The sequence below is a fragment of the Genypterus blacodes genome, unplaced genomic scaffold, assembly GCF_046128005.1.
Source record: "Genypterus blacodes isolate CSIRO-AG114 ecotype Tasmania unplaced genomic scaffold, CSIRO-AGI_Gbla_v1 ptg000048l_1, whole genome shotgun sequence".
NCBI classification, from domain to species: domain Eukaryota; kingdom Metazoa; phylum Chordata; class Actinopteri; order Ophidiiformes; family Ophidiidae; genus Genypterus; species Genypterus blacodes.
The window spans coordinates 2,939,861-2,963,271 of record NW_027466861.1 but is presented as its reverse complement, the minus strand read 5'-3'; the positions used below and the strand labels follow the sequence as shown (position 1 = coordinate 2,963,271).

Here is a 23,411-nt window from a genome sequence, read left to right as displayed (position 1 = left end):
GTGTTTGTGACACACTTTGTACTTGCCTGTGCTCTCATTACCTGTATGTACCGCATGTGTACGCACTGTATTCATGCAGAGACGTCTTTGTGCATGTCCCTGTTTTTTGCCCTTGTAGATTCAGCCTTTTCTTACCATGAAGTCTGATTCCTTTTGGCAAATTTCAATTTAGGGATGGCAGGTGGTTTCATCGTCTCAACCTACCTGCTGACCTCCTACACACACACACACACACACACACACGCACACTTATCTCCCCGCACAGACGCTCAGCTGAATCAGCCTCCTATCTGTCCACTTAACTGTAGCTTACAGGCAGCACTGAACTGTGGTATTAAAACCAACCGGAGCCTCAGGCTAAAGAACTCTCAGCATGCTCTCAGCATAGTAAAGTGTCTGAGTGTGTGAGTCTGCTTGTACCTGAATGTGTGTATACAGTATTCATGCTGTTTCCCTGCTCTTGTGTGTTTGTGACTGCTTCCTCACAGACCCAAGTGTTTTCCCTGCGTTCAGTATGACTTCTAACTCAAAGAAGTGAAAGATGCTGAGCAGAATAGACACAGAGCCGCCCAGACCTTCATCTTTCCCACCCTCACCCACTACTTTGACCTGAAAACTACCAGTCAATTCTACTCATTCTACTCTACAATAAATTATCGATCCATTTTACAACGTCATGGCTCTTTATCACTTTAAATATTATCTCAAGGTTTAGGAGTTTGGGGATTTTGGCGTGAGAATGACGCCGGTACGCTGCTTCAACCGCTCCACAAAACATTTGAACGAGTCCAGCTTCAGACCGCGTGGCCGTTTTGAGCCGTAAACATGTTAAATGAATGAGACGGAGCGCTGCGGTTGTTACAGCGGTGGGTGTTAATGTTCGGCTTTACTGCTCCCACTGTGAGTCAGTCTGTCAGGCTCAGTCTCTGAATTATTCCTTCCTTCCACCTGTTTACTCAGCAGAGGGGCGGGGCCTTGTGTGCTTGAGCGTAAAAAGGCCACCGCATTCAGTAGTATTTCACTTTAAAAGGCACTAACGTGATCCGTGTTGTGTTTTTCTTGACCACCTTTGTGTGGAAATATGTCAATGTTGATGATGATATATGTTTCTGCTGTACAAACATCAACATGACCTATCGCAGACACTTCAAAGGGATGTGGAAGTAATCTGTACCATGTTATTTGCAGCTAAGTTTAAATTAAAGTAGTGGAGCTGTTTGTTTTGAATTTGCAGGATGTCAAGGCTTTAGATTTCTCTGCCCTTTTAAGTAATGAAATCCTGAGCCTGGAGAATATCTTCACAGTGATCATGAAGCAGTTTTCTGGATAGATGGTGCGTGTCATCGCATATCAGTGTTATCCAACAGCCCTAATTTCATAGTTGATGAGCAGAGAAACAGTTGCAGGGCAATGTCCCTCAAAGAAAACGCTCACTAAGAAGTTCTTATAACTTCTCAAGGTCTCTGCCAACACGTAGGATCATGAGAGAGCGTCGGCTTGAATGGGATCATTGATCAGGAGCGCACAGCTGAATTGCCACTTTCTTGTTTTGCTGTTGCCTCTGAAAACAAATTCCCCCAGACTCAATGCTGCTGCTACCAAAGCGTTAGGTGGACATTTTTGTGAACACTGGACCTTTATTGGGGAAAGAGAGATGACAAAACCCCAAGACACAGCATCTGGCATGTTCAAAAAAAGAGGAAGAGTGAAAATCCCAACTGTTACAATTTGTCCCTCTGTCCTTGTTTGGGCTGAGGGTGTTTTTGTTGTTTTATGTGGTGATTAAAAGGACATTAAGCTTGTTGATCTTGTTTAACCAATTAAGCCTGGAGGGAGAAAAAATACTTTGACGTTGTACATTTCCGTCTTCTTTTTTTGTATCATTCTGGCTGCAAACTTGTTCCTTCTTTGCAGGAACTGGAGAGAGTGACGGCGTTACAGACCACCCTGCAGCTAGCTGCAGTCATTTGTACAAATGCAAGGAGGTGGGTAACACAAAGCAACAACAGCACAAATGCCTCTAGATTGTGTGTTTTTGTATTTATCTTTAATTGCTCCTTACTCTCATATATAGATATATAATATACAGTCAATGTGGTTGTTGTTGCTGTATGATTCAGTGTGTTTTTGTGGGTTTATTTCATTTTAACTAACTAGACAAGAATCCTAAACAGTTACAGTTCTCCTGCTGCGTTCTACTTCTTATGTGCAGACAATTGAGCGTCGCAAAGGAGGGATTCACAGAGGCCAGTCTGGGTCTACTGGCCAACCAGAGAAGACGACAACTGCTCACAGGGCTGCTGAAGTCACTGAGGACCATCAAGACATTGGTACTGTTTACACACACAAGAACAATTCTATAACTTATTTAGGTTCTGAACTGCATTCGCATTACATGATGGAACTCCTCCTCATCATCCAACACCAGCTCCTGACCTGAACAAGGAGTGGAATCAAATCCCGGCGGTCTTGTTCCAAAATGTAGAGGAACGCTTCCAGAGAAGAACAGCAGCGGTTGTATAATACAGTAGAAGAATCTGTGAATATTGCAGATGGTAAAAATGAATTGTGGAGGATGTAAAATGCGTCGTATGTTAATAAATAGTATAAATGAAAAGGTGCACAGTGCAGTCATAAGTGCTAGTATCTGTTGAAGAGCTGAGTGCTGAACACTCCACCAAACCAGCCTGAGCTCCTGTGTGTGTGTGTGTGTGAGTGTGAGCCACACAGCAGTGCCGCTTTATCTGTAGTATCACTCGACTGTTTCCTATTGCGCAGAGGAAACGATCAATGCATTCAGGTTGAGATGTGCCTGTGAGTGCGCATCATTTTTCTCTCGCCCCCCTCAGTGTTTAAAGAGAGGATCTATCACCGGTCCACTTTAGTGATAGAACAGCCACTCAAGATGGTGGCAGAGGGTTTTCACTGTATAATTCCAATAACATGATAACACTGTAATTCATGTACCTGTTTGTGATGGAATATTCAGATCTTCTTTCTTATTCCTTTCCTACAGCAAAGAACAGATGTGAGACTCAGCGAGATGCTCGAGGTACTGTTACCTCTCCTACACACGTACACACACACACACACACACACACACACACACACACACACACACACACACACACACACACATACACACACACACACACGCACACACACGCACACGCACACGCACACGCACACACACACACCAGGACACATGCAGAGATGTGTTGTTAATTGACTGCAAAGGTCGAACATCAGTGGGGATTCTGCATTCAAAGTCAAACCCACGCAAACAGGGGAGGCACTGACAAATGCCGATCTACGATGAAGGTCAGCTGCATCATCGGCACTGGATTCCACTACCACTGAACGCGATCCTGGTTTACATGTCGGCATTACTGAAAGTTTAGTAGAGGATTCATATATTGTTGTTTGATCAGACCTGATTTACAGTAGTGCGTCAGTGAAGTCATGGAATTCAAAATGGCGATTTAATCTAAAATTGTATCTCGATGGTATCTTTTTTTTTACGAGGTGTTTAATAAAGATCCACAAGCTTTATGCGCTTCTCATGTGTAACCAGATAACCTCACTTCTGTGTTCCACTAGGAGGAAGACTATCCAGGTGCAATCCAGCTCTGCCTGGAATGCCAGAAGGCTGCCAGCACCTTCAAACACTACAGCTGCATCAGGTATGAACGGATTAACAGAGTGTGAGCGATTGAGATCGACGACCGAAACCCTTTGTCAGCGCAACATAAAACACAGGGTCCAGCTCAGCTACTCGCCGAGCCTTCCAGCAAAAGTCTGCCAGGAACCCAAACTTTATTGATCACGTTGCCTCTGCCTGCCTGCGCCTCGCCTCCTCTCCCCCCTCCCCCCTCCCCCCTCCCCCCTCCCAACCTTGCCAGATTGTGCTCCTGAGAACACTGGGAAAGAGGCCAAGTTAAATACCGCAGGGGCAATCATCCCTCTTTCCTTTGATTTCCCCCCCCCTGTAATTGTGCTTAATTTGTAGCAGTAGGCGGGTGCCGGTCTGTTCCTGTTTTACGTATTGATTAAACATTGATCAAGGATTCACGTCACCTCCTGCAGTCGGCCTCCTCCTGACACAGAGAGAACGTTGTTTGAAAAGGTGAACGGGGATCTAAATTCCGTACTTCCTCCCAGGTAGAAGGTCTGCTGGATACACACCACAGAGTAGATCAATCCAGGGTTGTGCCGCCCTGCGCTTTGCAAGCATTTGTTCCTACAACTGGGACATCGCTACAGGTCAAATTTGTACTTCGCTCCAGAATCTACTGGTATCATACAATCTGGGTTATTTGAGGTGAAGGCTCCTCCACATATCCACTCCGGCTAATTGCTGCCTTCGTATTGAGGAAGGCGGTTTGTTGTGTGTGTGGTGTAATTTATTCGAAGGACAGCATGGTTCAGCAGCATGCTCAAGAGGAGTAACGTGGGAAGGAGGGCAGAGGGAGGCTGCATTAATGTCCGTGTCACAGGTGTCAACAGTCTCCCACAAACAATCTTGTGGAGGCTGCCAAGTACACCTTCCTCCTCCTCCTCCTCTTGAGTATTGTATTAGTTTGTTCATTCTGAGGCAATGTGCATATGTCTGTGTGATTGTGCGTGCGTCTCTTGTGCTCCTTGAGTCATTTATGTATTGTGAGGAGAATACAGAGAGCAGCTAATGCTCCATGTGCTGTGGGAACATTGATTTAATTGGTGCTTGCATCCACTTTTACGCGACGCGGTCGTTTATCATCTGTGTGTGCGTGTCGATTGAGACCCTTGAGTCATACAGTGAGCTCTGACTTCATGTTTGTATGTAACCAGACTGAACTGAGTCTGTGGCCAAAGGGGCAGAACCCCACCAGTGATGCTGGAGCCAAACAGAAAAAGATGAGTGCACATCCTGCTGCTCACTTCCTCCACCTGCATCCTCCGCCTTTTATGTCCCTGAGTCCATCTATACGATGATTAATCCCTCCTATTCTTTGCGTCTCCTCTTTCTGTGACCCTTTTTTATCTTCCCCACCTCCTCCTCACAATTGCAGTTACCTTTCTTTCTCCCAAACTCTTCCTCTTTGAACCCCTTCGCCTTCCACTTTTGTCGCTCTCTCCCCCCCGACTCCTTCTCAGTGGCAATGCAGGAAGATAAACATGGAATTCTAACCGGCTACCGACGTCACCTGAGCATCTGGCACCATGCCTGTTGATTGATTGAGCAAATCACTGTGGAAGGACTTTCCTCCTGGCTCTGTGTTACCTGTTGCTTGAGATAATTGAAAACAGGGTTGGTAAAAAAAACAACTCAGTTTCTCAGTTTCAATCCCCCCGTGTTGCCTTCAGGGACCGGATTCTTAATTAGATTTCTCTCCTCATCTGTTATTTATGCATTCTGTCTGATCACGGAACGATGGCGGTAATGTATAGAGGTGCTGTGTGTGTGTACGCATTCACACTGGACACAATCACAAGAGCACTTAGCAACAGTATGCAAACAAATACAGTCTCTGGGCAAAGGATGACACGTGTAACCATTAAATGCAGCATTGAACTCAGTCCACCCTGTATTAAAGGACTGTACAGGAAACGACAAACCAAAACTGTTCAATTCCAGCGTGAATGTGACTTTAAAGAACGCCGCTCCAATCATTTCCCATTGACTTTGAAGCCCTCGACTGTTCAGAACGCCTGAGACCACGTTGTTATGTTCTTGCACTCTTTGATCAAGGTTCTCCTATGACAGTTAAACAACAGCTTACTTGTATCCGTCCATTGTCTCTGTTGTTGTTAGTTTGACCACTCCACTCACTAATAACCCCCTTCTCTTTGCTTTGATTGCAAATGACAAGCCAATGTCATGGCCGCACAACCTGGCAGAACAGATTAATGATCACCTGGATGTTTGCCTTTGAAGCCCACCGGGGTCTTGATGGAGGCTATTAGTGTCTCGTCGACCTTCGTTAAGTTTTGTGGCTATGTTGCGATCTCCCGGACAGACGGGTTCATTGGTTGGCCGTTGGATGTTGCTGTTTACTTGTGGGGGTTTCTCACGATCGATACTGTTCCTGCTGTTAGACACCTGCAGCCTGTTTGCTTCCACGGTTGGTTTTTAGTTTCTTTAACATCTGGCCCCACTTGCCCCCTTCTTTTCCGGTTCTTAAAGCGGTGATGGATGTTTCCTGCCGTGAATGCGAAATGTGTTCCCGATCTGGGACATTGCAGCTTTTTCTCTGCTTTCAGGTTCACGAGCTGCTGCTGATGTTGTTTCCAAGCACAGACTCTTTTTTTGCTCCTCTGGTATTCTGTAAGTTCTAGCTCTGTGGAGGAGCACACTGTAGGCATCTGCGTCTCTTAATCTGTCAGTGCTGTCAGCCTTTGTCACGTTCTCTCCAGAGCCTTGCTTATGGACTTCCCTCTGTATCTTTTACCTGTCCTTGATTGTTGTGTCCTCCTGTAGTTGTACTCTGCTTTTTTTCACTTCTTTGCAAGTTTTGTTCATCGGCAAGACTGTCTAGTACCGCTACCGCTATGACACATACATTTTTTAGTTTGGCACCAGTTTCACGAAAGATCTGTGAGCTTCAATCTACAGTCTTCTCTCAGCGTCTTCCTTCCTTCCTCCCTCTCTCTCCCCCTCCTTCAGCTCAAGCTAAGGTGCTTGATTAACAGTTTGTCAAGGGTGCTCTCTCCCTGGGGGCGACCATGTTGCGAAGCACATGAGAGCAGGCTGACCTAAAAAAGACCCTGAGCCAAGAGGGAACATGGAATTGGAATTGGAATTGAATCTCTTCCGACCAAAGGCGATGTAGCCGTGATTTCTGTTGCTTTGGGGTTTTTTTGTGTGTTCCTATTCCATCCACTCCTGTGTCTAATTTCTGCATATGCATTTGTAAGTGGAGTACACGCAATTAACACTCGCCTTCCCAAAATGGAAACTGAGTTGTGTAATTGGCTGGTGCTGCCTGTTGCGCTGTTCTACTACTGTGGCAATGTAAACCAGTTCTTCATTTATGTTTCTATCATATTCACATTTTCTGATACACCAACTAAAACCTTCAGTCTGTAAGCAACTTGACATGTTAAACAAAGACACTCGTGGGCTTGTAGTCATTTTATGGCCTCAATCGGGCTGTGGTTAATTCTTATTATTTTGGAATGATTACAACAAATTGATAATGAAAATGATTGGCGGTTTACAGCCTCATTGTGGTTTGAGATTTCGAAGAACCGCAGCTCAATAATCATCTCCTCTTCTCTCCCTCAGTGAATTGAATTCCAAACTCCAAGACACTCTGGAGCAGATCGAGGTAAGTGCTTTCAAGCATCATTTGGAAACTCAATCATTTTCAGACTAATATCAGAGCACAGACTTCACCAGTGTCAAATATTTAACTATCTAACTTTCTCATTTTTGCAGAAGCTCTCATGTGAACGAAAACAATTTCTACTTCATTTAGACATTTCAATAGTTCACCCGTCTCGCTGCGTTGCCTGCCAAACGTTGCCTGCCAAACGTTGCCTGCGAGTGTGGGTGACCGCCGCAAATTCTATGTGGCATCTCTGATGTTTGGATAGGCTGGTGTGTGATCAATGCTACGCGGAGCAATTTTCTCCGCGCCTGAGTACTTTAATTACCTAGAGTTTGTCCGTACACAAGACACATTTCAGCGAGCGCGCGTGTGTGTGTGTGTGTGTGTGTGTGTGTGTGTGTGTGTGTGTGTGTGTGTGTGTGTGTGTGTGTACATACCCACGCGCAAAGATGCTCATTTGTTTATCTAGCAGCGTGACTTTGTGAATAAGCAACAGCTAAATCCTCTGAAAGCATAAAGGTAAACACTCACACTGCGCACAGCGAGCACACACATCAAGGTGACGGCATCAGTTCAGATACACATATATACAGCACATTTACATGGATACACACACACGCATGTATGTATATAAGTAGATCATTATAATGCTTCAGTACTTTATATGTGACTTTGAGAACTCACACATCCACCTGCTTTCTGCTATCTGTGTCTCACCCCCTCTCTCTCTCTCTCTCTCTGGATCGCTTTTGATGTCTTACTTACACACACACACACACACACACACACACTTTAACACATCCAGTAACTTGCCTTTGGCCTTGTGTTAGTAGTCAGACATCTTCACATCTTTTTCCAAATCCCCGGTCTTAACGTTGATAATCCCTCCCCTCTTTGTTCCTCCCCTCCCCCCCCTCTCTCTCTCCCCCCTTTTTTTTTTGCCTCTGTCATCCATGTTTTCCCCGGCTTCAGGAGCAGCTTGATGTCGCTCTGTCGAAGACTTGTAAGCACTTTGATGTTTCGCACTACACCAAGGTCCAGCTGGCCTACACGCTCCTGGGCAAGACGCAGGTCAGTGGCACACAGCGGCGCGGCGGGGAGAGTTTGGGGGATGTGCGAGCGTCTCTTGCCTGTCATCCTCGCCAACTGCACACGTCAACTTTGATTCATCTCTGTTTTTCCTCCTGTTTCTCTGCTCCTCTGCTCAACGTTACGTGTCAGGTTTGTCTGTGCGCTTTTGAGGTTTGAAGGGTAAAAGGTCCAGACAGCCTAGTTAGGACGTCACGGGAACAAACACAACGCAATTCATTCGGTGAACTCATTTCTTTCTTTTCTAATTTGTTATTTCATTGTGCACGAGAAGGCCCTTTTCAAATCGGTGTGCGTGTATGTGTGTGTGTTTGTTTTCGGGGAGCAGAGAATGATTTGATTGAGCGGGAGAGTGAGGCCAGAGGGCATGTGCGTCGCTCTCTGCGTTTTCATTACGCTCCGCTTCAACAAAAAGCACAACAACAACAACACAGAATTCCACAAAAGGCCTAAAAACAGATCTTTGTTTAGTTTCTCACAAAGCAAAATAGGCACAGCATTGTCAAGATGGAGGGTCAGTCGGAGTCTTTTTAACTTTACAATGACGATGATGTATTGGCTCACTGTACTAACAATGCCAATACAGCCTTTTCCTTTAGAATCTGTGTGAGGGCCTCTGGAGGGCTTTACAATATGAATTGCCCTACAAAATTAGGGTCATTATTGAATTATGAAAGACCTCATTTGTATCTGAACACCTCACAAACTCCACAAACATAGAACACAAACATACGTGCGTCACCACGCCGCCGTCAATGTTAATTCATGAGACAGCGAATACATCAACACCTGTTGCGAATGAATATGATTGAATCCTTGATTGTTGTTGCCATGACGAGGCCGTTGCCGACTACCTCTCACGAGTGATGATGGAGTGCTTCCCGTTGTTTCTCCTGTCTTTTACGCGTTTACACACAGACACAAACTCTCTCTCTCTCTTTCTCTCTCTCTCGCTCTCCATCTGTCTTCCTCGCAGTTAACACCTTTGTCGTTCTTCTTCATCATCTTTCGTCGTCGTCGTCGCTGCTGCAGCGCACACTGACACGCCGCGCATACATAAGCACTCCGAATTCTGGCTCACCACACACCGACGCATGAATGAATCGCGGCATCCGGGAGACACGGGCCTCTTATCCGTCTCCCTCATTGTCTGCCTCTCGACGCACTGTTTGCTCTCAGCCTGATGAGCCCGACATCCAGATCTCCTTAATTGAGCTTTACTTTTTGTAATTTGTCCAAATGAAGCATCTGCTTACGGTGTAAATTGATTCCGGAAGAATAGGTCCGCTCATGCGATCGATAATTATGTCTCGAGTGGCTTTTTACTTTATTATTACAGAAGGCGAGTCGTGTTTCCTCCTCCTCCGAGCTTCAAACCCACTACGTTTTGCTCAGTCGGTGATTTTCACGGTGTCTTTAGGACGGGATGAAGTGAAACGCCCACAGAGGAGGAAAGAAATGTTGTGGAGTGTTGTGGAAACAGGCATCGGGATGGATGGATGGGGGGCAAAGTTGTGTGATTGTGATTTCGTGGCAAGAAATTTTAATTAAACTCTTCACACCCTGCAGGGTTTTTGTTCAGCGCCGCACCCCACGTGTCCCCAGACTTTTTGTGTCCTTGGTTGACTCGGAGGCCGCCCGCATTCTAAGGATTTGGGGAGCCTGAAACGGGCCAATCTAACTTCCGTCTGGAATGGGAATAACAGATAACGCAAACCAGAACTGAGAGACACAAACAGCACAGCGCCGTTTTGAGTTTGAGGCCAAGAGCATATGGAAATGAAAATCCCCTCGTCTGATGATGATGATTAATGATGTAACGTTAGAAGCGACGATCACTCCGGGTTAAATAACATTAACATTGGAAGTAATCCTATTATGATTGCGTTGTCGGATTACACTGATGAAGATATAGCTTGTTCAGAGTTGGATAAAACAAAGTCTCGCTTTTCCTCTGGGTTTGAAGGAAGTCACTCCGGGAAATATAGACAGAAATGCTGACTACTCATACACAAATCTCCCAACAATCGCCATCTGGCCGTGCATGTCCATCGGCTTTTGTCAAATCAAAGCCACACATAGCAGCCTGTAACCCCGTCTGCCACAAAATCAACCTTGTTTGTTGTCACCCGGTGCTTGTGACTCATCGTTGTTATAGAATAGAAACGGAAGAAAAGAACGTGTCTTTTTTCCCCCGTATCCAATTGACGCCATCGACGGCCTCGGGATGTGATCAAGTGTTTCATGTTCTCGCCATTCAAAAAAAAAAAAAAAAAAAAAAAAACGTCAACGTATTTCTTCATCTTTGTTTGGCTATTGACACTTGAGATAACAGCTCTTTGGATGAATCATTGAAACAAATTGAGCCCTTTTCATTTTGCCGGTGATACTGCAATTCCTCCCTCCCACTTCCCTTTCAGAATTGTCCCATTATCTGTCTGGTTTGGAACGTATACTTGTATACCTGTTTCCCCCCCTCCACAGATCCACACTGGCAGATCTTGACACAGCAGTTTTTTTCCTCACGATGGTGTATTTGTCTCTGTCTCTCTCTGTCTCTCTCTGTCTCTCTCTGTCTCTCTCTGTCTCTCTCTGTCTGTCTCTCTCTGTCTCTCTCTCTCTCTCTCTCTCTCTCTCTCTCTCTCTCTCTCTGCAGACGGCTATGGACCAGCTCCACATGCACTTTACCCAGGCCATCCACAACACCGTGTTCCAAGTGGTGCTGGGATACGTGGAGCTGTGCGCCGGCAACGCGGATACCAAATTCCAGAAGATGCAGTACAAGGACCTCTGCACGGTGAGGAGAAGTGTGTGTGTGTGTGTCATCCTATCACCTGCCTCTGACCTAGGGGAAAATGCCTTCTTTCATCGCCAGGAATCAAACAATATTTTCATTTTCATAATCATTTTATAAATATTCTTCACAATAGATAGAAGTGGAGGCAGAGAGAAGAAGGTGGAGGGTGTGTTTGAGACCTAGACCCCAAAAAATCGCAACCCCATCAGTGTGAGATTAATACTCTCCTGTCTCACTCTCTCCTGTCTCACTGCACAGCCGGGGGGCATCGCCTGCTGTGCTCATATCTTCCGCGCCCTGCCCTTTCCCTCTTCCCCTTTCTACCGCCTCCTCCTCCTCCTCTTTCCTTTTTGCTCTTTCCCGCCACGCCTGCTTTCCTGCCCCAGTTTGTAAATGGCAGCTCAGGCAGCGATACTACATTCATAAAGCGGGGGCCGGTTTGAGGTCAAGCTTTCTTTGGCTCGGACCGCGTGTGGCCTGCGCTCCGGCTGGCTACCATCATGTTTGTGCTGTAGCAGGTGAATAGTAAATCAAAATAGCACTCTGATGCTTTGAACAGGGATTGAACCCATGTGCTGGGTGCTCATCAGCTGTGACGACAAGGAGGCTGCATTAGCGTTGTCGGGGTCATGACACAAGACTTAACAAATACATGATGAGGGTTTTTCTACTTAGACAAATGAGGCTTCTGTTAAAACTAAAACGGTAAAAAGTCGCAACTGTAGATAAGTCTCCACCTTTAGAGTGATGTGGGATTACTTTAGGGTTATTTTGACAGAATCAAACATTCTACCTCATATAAATGTAGTCGTTTGCTGGCAGCTGTTAACATGGAAATCCCCAATTTGCTCTTGTATTCCAGTCCTCTGCTCAGGGAGTGAAGCAAAAATAACTAAAATCTTCTCATCTCCTAATTCTTAAATGTCAAACACTTGGCACAAAGCTCTGTGTGATGTAAAGACGCATCTGTAATGATGGATGGATCCACCCATGGCACACATGCTTGTATATACACTGTCTCTCGCCAATTTAAAATTGATGGGATGTCTCGTTCCACTCTTAGATATTTGATCGTGATGGATGTGGCTGCACACAAACACCCCTTTTTCACACACACACACATGCACAGCCACACAGAGCCACACACAGCCACACACAGCCACACACACACACACACACACACACACACACACACACATATGCACAACCACAGTCTGATTAATGTAAGCACTTGCACACATTCTGGGGACTTGTGGTGAGGAATCCACTTTTCTCTTTGATTCCCTTTAACTCCACATGATGGATGATTTGGACGTGTTAAAGCCAGTTTACAGTCCAGAACAGTGAGACCTTAAGTGGACACTTGTGTACCTGCATTACAACTATGTCTATGTAGCTCATATAGCACTCGAACCAGCACGAGGCGGTTTTGAAAACTTGTCTGTTCTGACTTTCCCAACTATGTGAAATAACCTCTTCTCGGTCTTCCTCTTATTTGGAGTTTATTTTTACTTTCCCCCATCGTTAGCCACTGATTCCAATTAGCCGATCAGCTTCGGAAAACTTGATTGGGCAAAGCAGCTGAGCGCTTCCACGGCAATTACTGTCAATGTGCCGTTGGACAAGGCACCGGACTGTCACTCGCCAAGCAGCAGCTGAGAATGCTCCCAGGTGTTAATAGCTGGGAGCTTAGAGTGTATCTCCAAGCGGGAGTGCAGCTAAAGCCACGTAAACACACTTAAGTGAATGTTTCCCCTGGATAATAAATATATAAACGTTAACGAACGCGTCAGACGCTCAGGTCAACCCCGCTGAACCCTTCCGTCGTTGCGCGAGTTAAGATTCAAGGGAAAGGGCTACACTTAGAAAGGTCAGCTCTTATTGTGACGGGGGCTTATTAATTTTGCATATCTCATCATTATTGGATCGCCCTGGCTCCTTCATCAATCCACAGTTTCTCCCTGACATCTGACGGAAATGGGTCCAAGCCCGTCGCGAGGCTGCGGAGTGAATACACGACCAGAGAGGGAAAGACACGCACGCGCACTGCTACATGACAAAAAACAGCCGCCGTTCATTTCAAATTCCCTCAGCTTTTGGTCCCGTCTGTTTTTGTTACCGTGGTATCTTAAAAGAACAACAACTCGTTAATAGATCCGGGTGAAATTAGGTGGAAAAGTAGTGCCACAGGAGCCAAGCGGCGTGTGATTAGGTTTTCGGTCCAGGATTGTTTTTCAAGGATTTCTCAACGTGGCAGTAAAAATGTCATTTGGAGCGTAACTTAAAAACATCTTTCACATCTTGGCAGCTCTTTCCCCCCGTTTCTGCTGTTCTTGGCTCAGAACAACCGAGTCAGCAGTGTGTAGTTTGTAGTATGTATGCTGGCTTTAGATTTCGTACAAATCTATTAGCTCGTTTAGCATCCTGACAACGACTCCAAACATCAACTCGTCTGTTATCTAAGCTTGCTCATTATTTTGATGGAGGGAGGCTTTTAAACGCTGTTGTGTGTACAAAGGATGGATCATTTTCCCCCAAGCCTTTATTGTGGACGAAGACATAATTGCTTTTTCATATGTTAATTAACCGCTGGCTCGATCTTAGTCGGGGCCCTGTCTAGTTTCCGACTCCTTTTTTTGTGTTTTAGTCGACCGCAGACGCTTCATCGCAGAAAGACATTGCAGAAAGAAACCGATCCCGCTGCCAGAACGTTTCGCCTCCCGTCCAAGCGAATCCTGTGGATGGAAATTGGTCTTGTGTTGTGTTTATAAGACTCTGTCACACTGCTGATACACATCGAAGCCCCGCAGCTGTTTATCGTGAGGAGCGCTTTTTCCAGGGGAATGCTGTGTTTGATTTGTGATCCCCGGGCCAGCGTGCCCCAGTCATTACATTTCTTCTCGCTTCTCCATGCTTCTCGTGTGTGTTTCTGGAGGATTCGTGTTTCGAATGGAATTCCGCAGGGATTTGGCCATGCCGTGTTTTCTGATGATCCAGATGAGAGTGGGAGTGAGATGAGGAACGGATGGTCAAAATAATGCTCTCATGCTGAAACTGTGCAAAGCGCATCCAAATAATCTGTAGGTAATCAAACATTAATGGTTTTCTTGGTTTTACCCTTTAGTCCTCACCGCACAGTGTCTCTCTTCATTATTCTAGATCTCTTAAGCGCCCCTTCGATGATTGCGTAAGGGTTATTGTCTTCACAGTCATGCAGCAGCTCTTACATCTGCTTCAACACCATCACACTCTTTAATAACTGTGATCCACAACGGTTTTAGGATGGATTTCTGTACAAACAGGACTTAACGTTCACCTTTCTGTGTGGAACTGCCTACGACGTGAATTCTCTTTAGGTGTGCGTGAATTTCGGCGCAGGTACAGATTGTGATCCTTGCATGTGTGAAAAAGCGAGCGATCCCCGTCTCTGAACTCTTGAAAGCACTTTCAAGTCGATCTGCAGCTGACTAATAAGCAATTTTTTAAGGATATCATTAACATATGAAGCAGTCAGCAATCCCCCCCCCCCCCCCCCCCCCCCCCCCCCCCACACACACACACACACACACACACACACACACACACACACACACACACACACACACACACACACACACACTCTTGGGAACATGCATTAGGGAACATTTTCTTTTCAAAGCATCACAACGCATATGCGATGTGTGTGATGGTGTCTCAACGAACAAAACACCCAAACCCTGATGTTAAAGGAATTCCACGACGTCGTCACTGCGAGGTGGATGATGTCGTTCTGTGATCTCACTGACCACAGCTTCATCGCTCGCACATGCTCACACACACACACACACACACACACATGGCGGAGCGGCTTTACGTTTGAACCCACACGTCCACGCCAACGCCCACACCTCCAGCCTCCCCCAACCCCCCACATTATCTTCCCTTTGCCCCAGTTGCTTGGCAACATGGCGCTGTGATACGGATAGCTGTTAGAGAACACAGAAAGGCAACTCTCAGCCGCTTTTTGTCAGAGCTGATTTATATTCTTACCTGGATTGTGATTGCACATGAAAATGACAATTATAATCAAATATAATCAATGATTCACTTTTATCACTGACCTTTATGAGTTTGCCGACCCAAGAATCTATCTCACGTAATCAATAAAGACCCTGACCTGTGACTTTTGCTTTCACTTCAGCTTGAAGCCTCTTGACTAGAAAAGGCTTGACACCTTCCTCAAACAAAAGATCTATACAATCATGCAAATATGTGTGTTTTCATCAGATTATATACTGTGGTTCAACGTGGAAAGTAATTACTTACAATGGATGTATAGAGCGACATGTTTAAGACTTGAAATTAGAGGTTTATGACCTGTTAGGTGCCTCTCTTAACAAGGGCCTAGTGCCAAGACTGGAGACTTGCAGAACAATTACTTAGTCCTGCCGCTGACGTGTGTCGCCTGCGTAATCATGTGCTTCTCTGCCTGGGTCGCGTTACAGTGTGCAGGGCAGTGCAGTCTGGGCTACGTGTCCCAGCTGCCTCGGACAACATCTCAGTCATAACATCATCATCATAACAATGTCCAGAGGTCGTCCAGGCAGAGAATCAGCGGCCACGTGCCAGAAGTCTGATTTAATTGTGGCTGACTAGTTTTAGGGTAATTTATACTTGTCAACCGTACTACAGGGTGGTGAATACAATAGTTACAGATACACACACACTTACTTTGTACTGTAATTTCAAACTTCGATGTAGACCAAATAGCAGATCTCTACAGACATACACACACACACTCACACACCTCAACCTGTGTGTGTGTGTGTGTGTGTGTGTGTCTGTGTGTGTGTGTGTGTGTGTGTGTGTGTGTGTCTGTCTGTGTCTGTGTGTGTCTGTGTGTGTCTGTGTCTGTGAGCTCGCACAGTCTGTGGTCTTGATTGCAGATACACACAGTGGTCCTGATTATGCAGACTTACTTCACTCCCAAAATACGGGCGCTGCTCCCATTTTATCTGGCTGTGAGTAATTGGTTCGTGTCCGTGTCGACGAGGCGTTCGCTGGATTTATTTTTACCACGATTAATAGTCAAAAGCGAGACGTTACGGAGCTCAGATAACGGCTTCTGTCTCGTATAAAATAGCAGCGTTCTTTGCTTTTGTGAGACCGTTTTTTTTTTAAATCACAATCCTATTTTCTTTACTGCTTAAATTAATTAGCTGTTACATGAAATGAAAACAATGTTTGCAGGGGGAACAAACAAATGAAATGTTTTCCTATAGGATGCCCTTGAATCTCGGGGATAAGCAGGTTTTAATTGGATACGCTATTGAGGTCACATGATCAGCTATCTATTTGTTTTCCTCATTATTTGTTCATTATATGTATTTAGGTCTGTAATTAATTGTCATGTTCCTGTATCATTTGGTTTATCTCACCGAAACTCCTTTGCTACTTCTTTACTTATAACACAATAACTGCAAAGCACACTGAGGAGCATCAACGTTGACCTTGTCTTCCGTTTCCTCTCTATTGGCAGCACATCACCCCGGACAGCTACATCCCGTGTCTGACCGATCTGTGCAAGGCATTGTGGGAGGTCATGCTGAGCTACCACCGCACCATGCAGTGGCACGAGGAGCATGACAAACAGGAAGCCAGCGCCCCTCCAGGTAAGAGTCTCCGCACCGAAGCACCGGCCGGGTAATGAATCGACGTCCTGTATACATTATCCAGCATTTACTGAGCTCGCTACGAGAGGTCAATGAACGAGCGCGGAATGGAATAATCACATTTGACAACATTGATATTGGTAACACACCCTGCACACGGGGACGTACCGTGTATATGAAGTGCAGCTTTAGCCCCCCGTGAGGTTTGAACCATAAATGTTTACGATTAGGCTTTGTAGGCCCCCGGTCCAATCGCCTGAAAGCTCAGACGTAAAGATACGACGCTCTGCCCTCCGTCTGGCTTCAGTCGAATGACTCACCACTCCAAAATATTAACATCGGTCTGACCCATTCCCAAAGTGACTCGGTACATCTCGTTCAATTGCCGATCGTGTCCTCCCGGCATCATCTTTATGAACCGCCTGGACAACCGGACGACATAAACAACACAATACCTCAGGTCGCTGTTGTCATTGATCAGCGCGGCCCCCTTTTATTTTACTCGTAAAACCGCCGTAAAAGCGGCGTGGCGGTAAACTCCAACTCGACATCCAACATAAAAAGCCTGGATAAATATCTGAGGACTGGAGTTCTCTGTTTGCTTACTAAGCTTGTGGTTCTTGCGCTCACAGGGCAGGAGTAGTAATAGAGGCTGCACTCCTGATTGCATCTCAAGGCTTAAACACAGACACACTTCTGTCAACAGTGCTATCTGGAGTCGGTGCTGGCGCTGGTGCTCCGCTCGCCACCTTCAGAGAACAATCTGCACAAACAAACTGATGCCGTTCCTCAGGCAGCTCACAATACACCTTCACATTTTGAGTCTTGCCCCTCTTGCACTCTTTCTGAACCATTTTTCCATCCGTTTTTCACAACACACTCACTCTCTCCAGCTCAAATGGAATTACCTCGCGTCTGTGTTTCTTTCTTTATGACCGCGCCAAGTTATCTCGGCTGCATCTCCTGACTGCACCACATTGCCAGGAGTGCGCCGGTGTGTCCGGCGACCGAGTCGCTCTGCTCTGTTTTAGTTTCCGTACTTGTGAGAATGCTTCTTCTCACCCGCCGCTGGTTGTTTCACAGAGGCGTTGTGTTTTGGTTTCCTTCGCGCCAGACCAGAACCTTTTTTTGTCCGTGCCCAGAACTGGTCTTTTCCAGCCGAGCGCCGCCGTGTTTCTGCAGTGGAAACACTCTGGACTGATCTCAATTTGGCTCCGGCGCTGCCTCCAGCCCCGGTGGAGGAGGCGTAAGAGTGGGCACTCTACAACAAAACTGGCTCCAGCACGTTTCATGATGGGTTTTTCATAGATAGTTGTTCACTCACCTTAACAACATCTTCTACATACAAAAGCATACAAAGATATACAACAATCGCACACATTCACATTACTGCTCCCCTCAGACATGCTTCACAGTGACAGCAGACACTGGAAAATAGATGGAGTCGCTCTGAAGTCTGTGCGGAACAAGAACAAGCCTGCGTGCTGCATCTGTCAAACCCAAGGCTTTCTGTCTGGATCAACACAAAATCCTTGCTTGTGTCACCGCTACTCTATCCAACCTGCCCTTTAGTCAGCCAGGTGTGAAAACGTCAAATCTCAGAGGCCCTCTTGTCAGGACGGGGACATACTGCCTGTGCGTGTGTGTGTATGTGTGTGTGTTAACCATAATCCCTGCTTGAAGTTGAATAACTGACAGAGAGCTCAGCTGGTTTGGTGTATTTCACCTTTTTTTGTCTTGCCAAAGCTTTTTTCCTCAGCCAAATTGTTATCGTAGCACATTTCCATTGCTCCCCCATTATGTACAGAATTCATTAGGCAAATGGACATGGAGGACATAAGGAACGCCCTATAAGCTCTGTACGGTCGGTGACAGAAGTCCTTCACTGGATGCCGTCTTCTCTTGAAAGGGCCACATTCGCTTCCATGATGTCCCATTTGTTATCTCCCCATTTGATTGGATGTCACCTCTATCCCCCACTATGTGAAGGTGTCCTCGACCCCTACACTGTCCTGGCTTCCACCTCTCTCCCCCCCCCCCTCCCTCTCTAAGGTGTGTGTGTGGTCCTTCAGGGTAGCAATTTACATGCTTTGTCTCATTTGTCAGATTGTAGTTTGTAGTTACATTGACCTCCGTTTCACTGTCGCCATTATTGCAGTCACAGCTATCGGACCTGCTGATGATCAGGATCCCTCACTTCCTCTCTTTATAACACACACACACACACACACACACACACACACACACACACACACACACACACACACACACACACTGCCCTGCATCTCAGTCACTGGGTACAGTAAAAAAAGAGCAGAGCATCCCAGTGAATTGGGGGATGCGGGCGATGTGATAAATGGAGGCAGTCAGTGTGGTTGATGTCACCGCTTGATGAAAGGAAAGGTTGTTCAGGAAGTAATACAGGCCAGGGTCGTGTCCCTACCTGACAAATTACATTCCCTCGCCGCCGCACGTCCGCCATCGTGTTTGATCAACACTGATGGCCGTCAGACATCGCGTTCGCCGTAGGTGTGTTCAAATCACTTGAGAGAAGATGGATGTCCACGGCCAGGGTGTGTGTGTGTGTGTGTGTGTGTGTGTGTGTGTGTGTGGGTGTGGGTGTGTGTGTGTGTGTGGTGTTCATCCAAAATGTGGTAATGAAGCGCGTGGGCTCGTATCGACACGTATGAAGGCCGCCTGTCCTGCTGTGATAAAGTAAAGCGTCTCTCTCCAGCACTGAGGGTGAGAATTGGCCTTCACACTTCACGACTACGTGGTAATAACACGACTTACTGTACATACTGAACTAGGGGAGTCAAGCTGTGTGAAGAAGCTTATGGATTACACAGCGCGGCCTCGATTTTCTAATGCGTAATGCTGTGGGGTTTTTGGTTGTTGACCCATTTATTACATTCACTCGTGCTGGAGTGTGAGGCGAACGCTTCTCCTTCAAAAAGACCCTCAGGCTGGGTCTGAATACGATGTCATAAAAAGATAGGGGATCATTGGATTGAGCTTATTAGTGGTGTTATACGTCCCTTTTGTATTGAACTTAAATGCTTTGTTGTTTACAATTAGACAAACCTTTTCATTTCAGCGTCTTTATCGCGTCTCTTTTCTCTCCGTTTCGATGCAATTAATCCCCACGCTGCTTATCTCAAAGCAGAACAATGAAAGCTCGCAGCCTTTTCTCACACCCTAATGTGTGAGGTTCTGACATCGATTTGTTATCTTGTTGCTGTAGATTGGATCAGAATTCGACAGATATCAGGCAGGAGTCACAGTTTGAAACCAGCAGGGAGCCGTGGATGCCTGTTGACATGTAGGTCACACACTGGGTACCACCTATAGGTCGCACTCAGGCAGATTCCCAGATATGCCTTAGATGGCGTTATTGAGAACCAGAAGACATGGCTCGCACAATATCAAATCACAGAGAGGGGCTCCAATGGAGAGCCAGCATAAGTGCACATCTAAGCGAGATAGAGATCTTGAGATCGGAAGAAGAATAAAAGCAGGAGGATTCCAATATGAAGCTCTGTGCTTTATTGCCGCTCGTCTGTCACTTCCATTTCCAGTCGAGATGAGATGAGTCTGAACACCGGGATGGGAGGAGGAGATAAACATTCACAGAAGCCGGTGGCAGAGCTCTCCTTGCTAGACAGGATTTCATTCTGGTCTACTCTAATGAAAGTGGGGACCTATTGTCTGATAAGTACACCCACCGGCCCAATTGCTAAAATGGGGATGTTTCCTTTTCTGTAGTGGAAGAAAACGTTGACCACGTCGTGTAAATACACTGAGATGTTGGTCTTTATCGTTAATGACGCTTCAGGCAAACCTAGTGTCCCGATGAAACCACAACACGGACTCCTCTTGTGTTCTTCCTTTGCCGTTTTTAAGCCTTCTGCCGGAATCGAGCATATCCTCGCCGCCTCGGGGTGCGATTAACTCGGCTCCTGTGGGTAAAGCCGTGTTCGTCATGCAAACCGACAAGAGAGAACAATGTTGGAACGTGAGGGAAATGTCAAACGCATAAGAGAAACTTTGTACGGTGGGATTGCAACTTTCTCCTTCCCCCTTCCATTTCTCAGGGAGGTGATCGGCAACTGACTGCGCTGTGAGTTTAGACATTGGAACTATTTCCTTTCTAACATCTCATTGTGCAATCGAGAGTTTAAACCTCTTGATCTTCGTGTTTCACCTGAACACCGACATGACACAGCTCCCTCACTGGAACTATCTTTTCCTATCTTTTCCTCTCTCTCTCTCTCTCTCTCTCTCTCTCTCTACCACGCTGGTAAATGGGTCAAAGCTGACCTTGGTCTCATCATCCAAAGGAAACAGACGTCTGAAAGGCTTCCCCCGCCCCCCTTCCCCTCGCCGCCATTCGATGCCGTTTTGTCGTGCTGGTGCGCGGCGATACTTTATGGAAAGGATGCGGCGTGTTTACGGTTTGCCCGCCGTGAAAACAAACTGACAAGGATGTCTGTCGTCTCGCTCGACAGACTATAAAACGCCCGACCTAAAACGGAGATATTGGAGTCAAATTGTGTTAGATTGTGTGTGTGTAAGATTTGAGCTGTTTTAACCATTACAATGCTGCAAACGAAAGCTCTTGTATCTCATTTCAGTCTATGTGAAGACAATGTGGTGAAACTAATGAGAAATACTTCATTATCAAATCAATGCAGTTTATCCTGATTGAGAAGCGTGTGTGTAAAAAAAACTCACCCACAATGTCTCCTGTATAATATGTATTACACACATGCTCCTCCAATATGAGCGCCACACGTCCTGACTCCAATTAGAATGCACAGGAGGAGAGATGTTTTTACCATTATCAAGGAAATATGCTCCATTAACTTCTTTCCATCAGCTTTAAGATTAGGGCCTTTGACTTTGGCATCTGTATTGTGTCCATTGAAATGTGTAAATGAATTCATGACTCATGCAATAAAAGGCCCAAGCAAACAAAAGAGAAATGAAACGAGTAAGAGAGAAATTTAATTTAATTTCTCTCTTTATTAGCTTTGTATAAAGGTGTGTGTGTGCTCTGTGTGCCTAGATGATGCTGCGGGGGCGGAGGCTGACGAGTCGGCGGTGGACCACAGCTACGTGAAGAAGAAGCTGGAGCACGGACTGACACGGATCTGGCAGGTTGGAGACGATACTTTATGTCTCTCTCTTCCCTCCCTCACTGCTTTTTTTTTTTTTTGCCCTTTCTTTCCTCTTAACTCCTCATTTTTCCCCCCCAGATTCCCATCTTCCCTACTCTGTTTTGATGATGTTGTTAAATCAAAATGTCTGCCAAGTGAGTAAACGTGTGCTTTTCATTTCGCTATCCAGGACGTCCAGTTGAAAGTGAAGGCCTATATCCTGGGGACGGACATGTCCAACTTCAAATATGATGATTTCATAGTTGTGCTGGACGTCATCAGCAGGTACAGTGCAGAGTCACAGGCTGCCTGCAGTAAGCTACCAGGCGACTCCATTCATAGGAAACACATTTAAACACCACATTTAAACACCATAGTTTAATGATACAAACTCTTGAGCTTTCAGTCAAATTAAGCATAATTGTAGTAACATGAGATGCTTCACATTCATTTGCTTTAATCCAACACGTAGTACATATGGACACACACCTTCATCACACCTCTCACCGGGTCAAGTTGAGCACAGCTGTTTATCATGTAGGAGTGTAGCTTGGGCTTGGCTAGAAAACGCTTTGTGGGAGGAAGCATTCAAAGTTTTTACACAGATGGGGTTGTAAATAAAAAACGTATTTGACAGAACCAAGCACCTTAACAGTGATATTAACCATAAAATCAGTTTAAAAACGCTTTACGGTCGAGTTGACCTTCGCTTTCAATTCCGCAATAACACTACAGATTTCCAGATTCCGTTTTAAGAGTTGGAGTAATCACAGGTGTCCTAACTATTGACATAGAGGCAATAGGTTCCTTGCTGCTCATGCAAATATAGCAATTATCAACCATAATACGCAGTGTTTCTATGTCAACATGTCTCACCACCTGTCCTCCTCACCCAAACACACCATCGTCCTCTCAGGTTGATGCAGGTCGGCGAGGAGTTTTGCGGCAGTAGGTCGGAGGTCCTGCAAGAGTCCATCAAACGCCAGAGCGTCAACTACTTCAAGAACTATCACAGGTAGAGGAGCTCAGCCCCCCCCCCCCCCCCCTGTCATTTACCAGGCTGGTGTTGCAGCATGATGTCATTTCTGCTCTGGCTGTGTGTGAATAGAAACAGAAACGTGATGGATCTGATCAGAGGACAGTTGACTGATCAGATTCTTCTTACGTCAGAAGATTATAACTGCTTCACGGAAACTTCTACGCGCACTTCCAACCGCTGTCAGTCACGCACAGGCTGATTTCCAGCCCCTGTGATTACATTGCGAGGCCGACTGAGCTGGAATCACATTTACATCTTGATTACATAACTCCCCCTGCCCCCTCCCCACCCACCAACCACATGAATATGTAAACGCTTTCACGCAGACATATCAGCATCATCAGAGGTGATTTGAATTGATCA

At 45.9% G+C, this 23,411-nt stretch overlaps 1 protein-coding gene across 2 annotated transcripts in view; it reads left to right on the top strand.

Moving 5' to 3' along the window:
* vps50 (VPS50 subunit of EARP/GARPII complex) overlaps positions 1–23,411 on the top strand; it is a 66,768-nt gene that overhangs the window by 15,212 nt on the left and 28,145 nt on the right. For both annotated transcript variants that reach the window (XM_076149915.1, XM_076149917.1), the window contains exons 6-16: positions 1,915–1,985; positions 2,213–2,330; positions 3,017–3,052; positions 3,601–3,683; positions 7,268–7,310; positions 8,286–8,384; positions 11,059–11,199; positions 16,718–16,850; positions 21,919–22,010; positions 22,200–22,294; positions 22,926–23,024. In XM_076149915.1, coding sequence (XP_076006030.1) covers positions 1,915–1,985; positions 2,213–2,330; positions 3,017–3,052; positions 3,601–3,683; positions 7,268–7,310; positions 8,286–8,384; positions 11,059–11,199; positions 16,718–16,850; positions 21,919–22,010; positions 22,200–22,294; positions 22,926–23,024 — 1,010 coding nt within the window. The remainder of the gene's footprint in view (positions 1–1,914; positions 1,986–2,212; positions 2,331–3,016; positions 3,053–3,600; positions 3,684–7,267; positions 7,311–8,285; positions 8,385–11,058; positions 11,200–16,717; positions 16,851–21,918; positions 22,011–22,199; positions 22,295–22,925; positions 23,025–23,411) is intronic.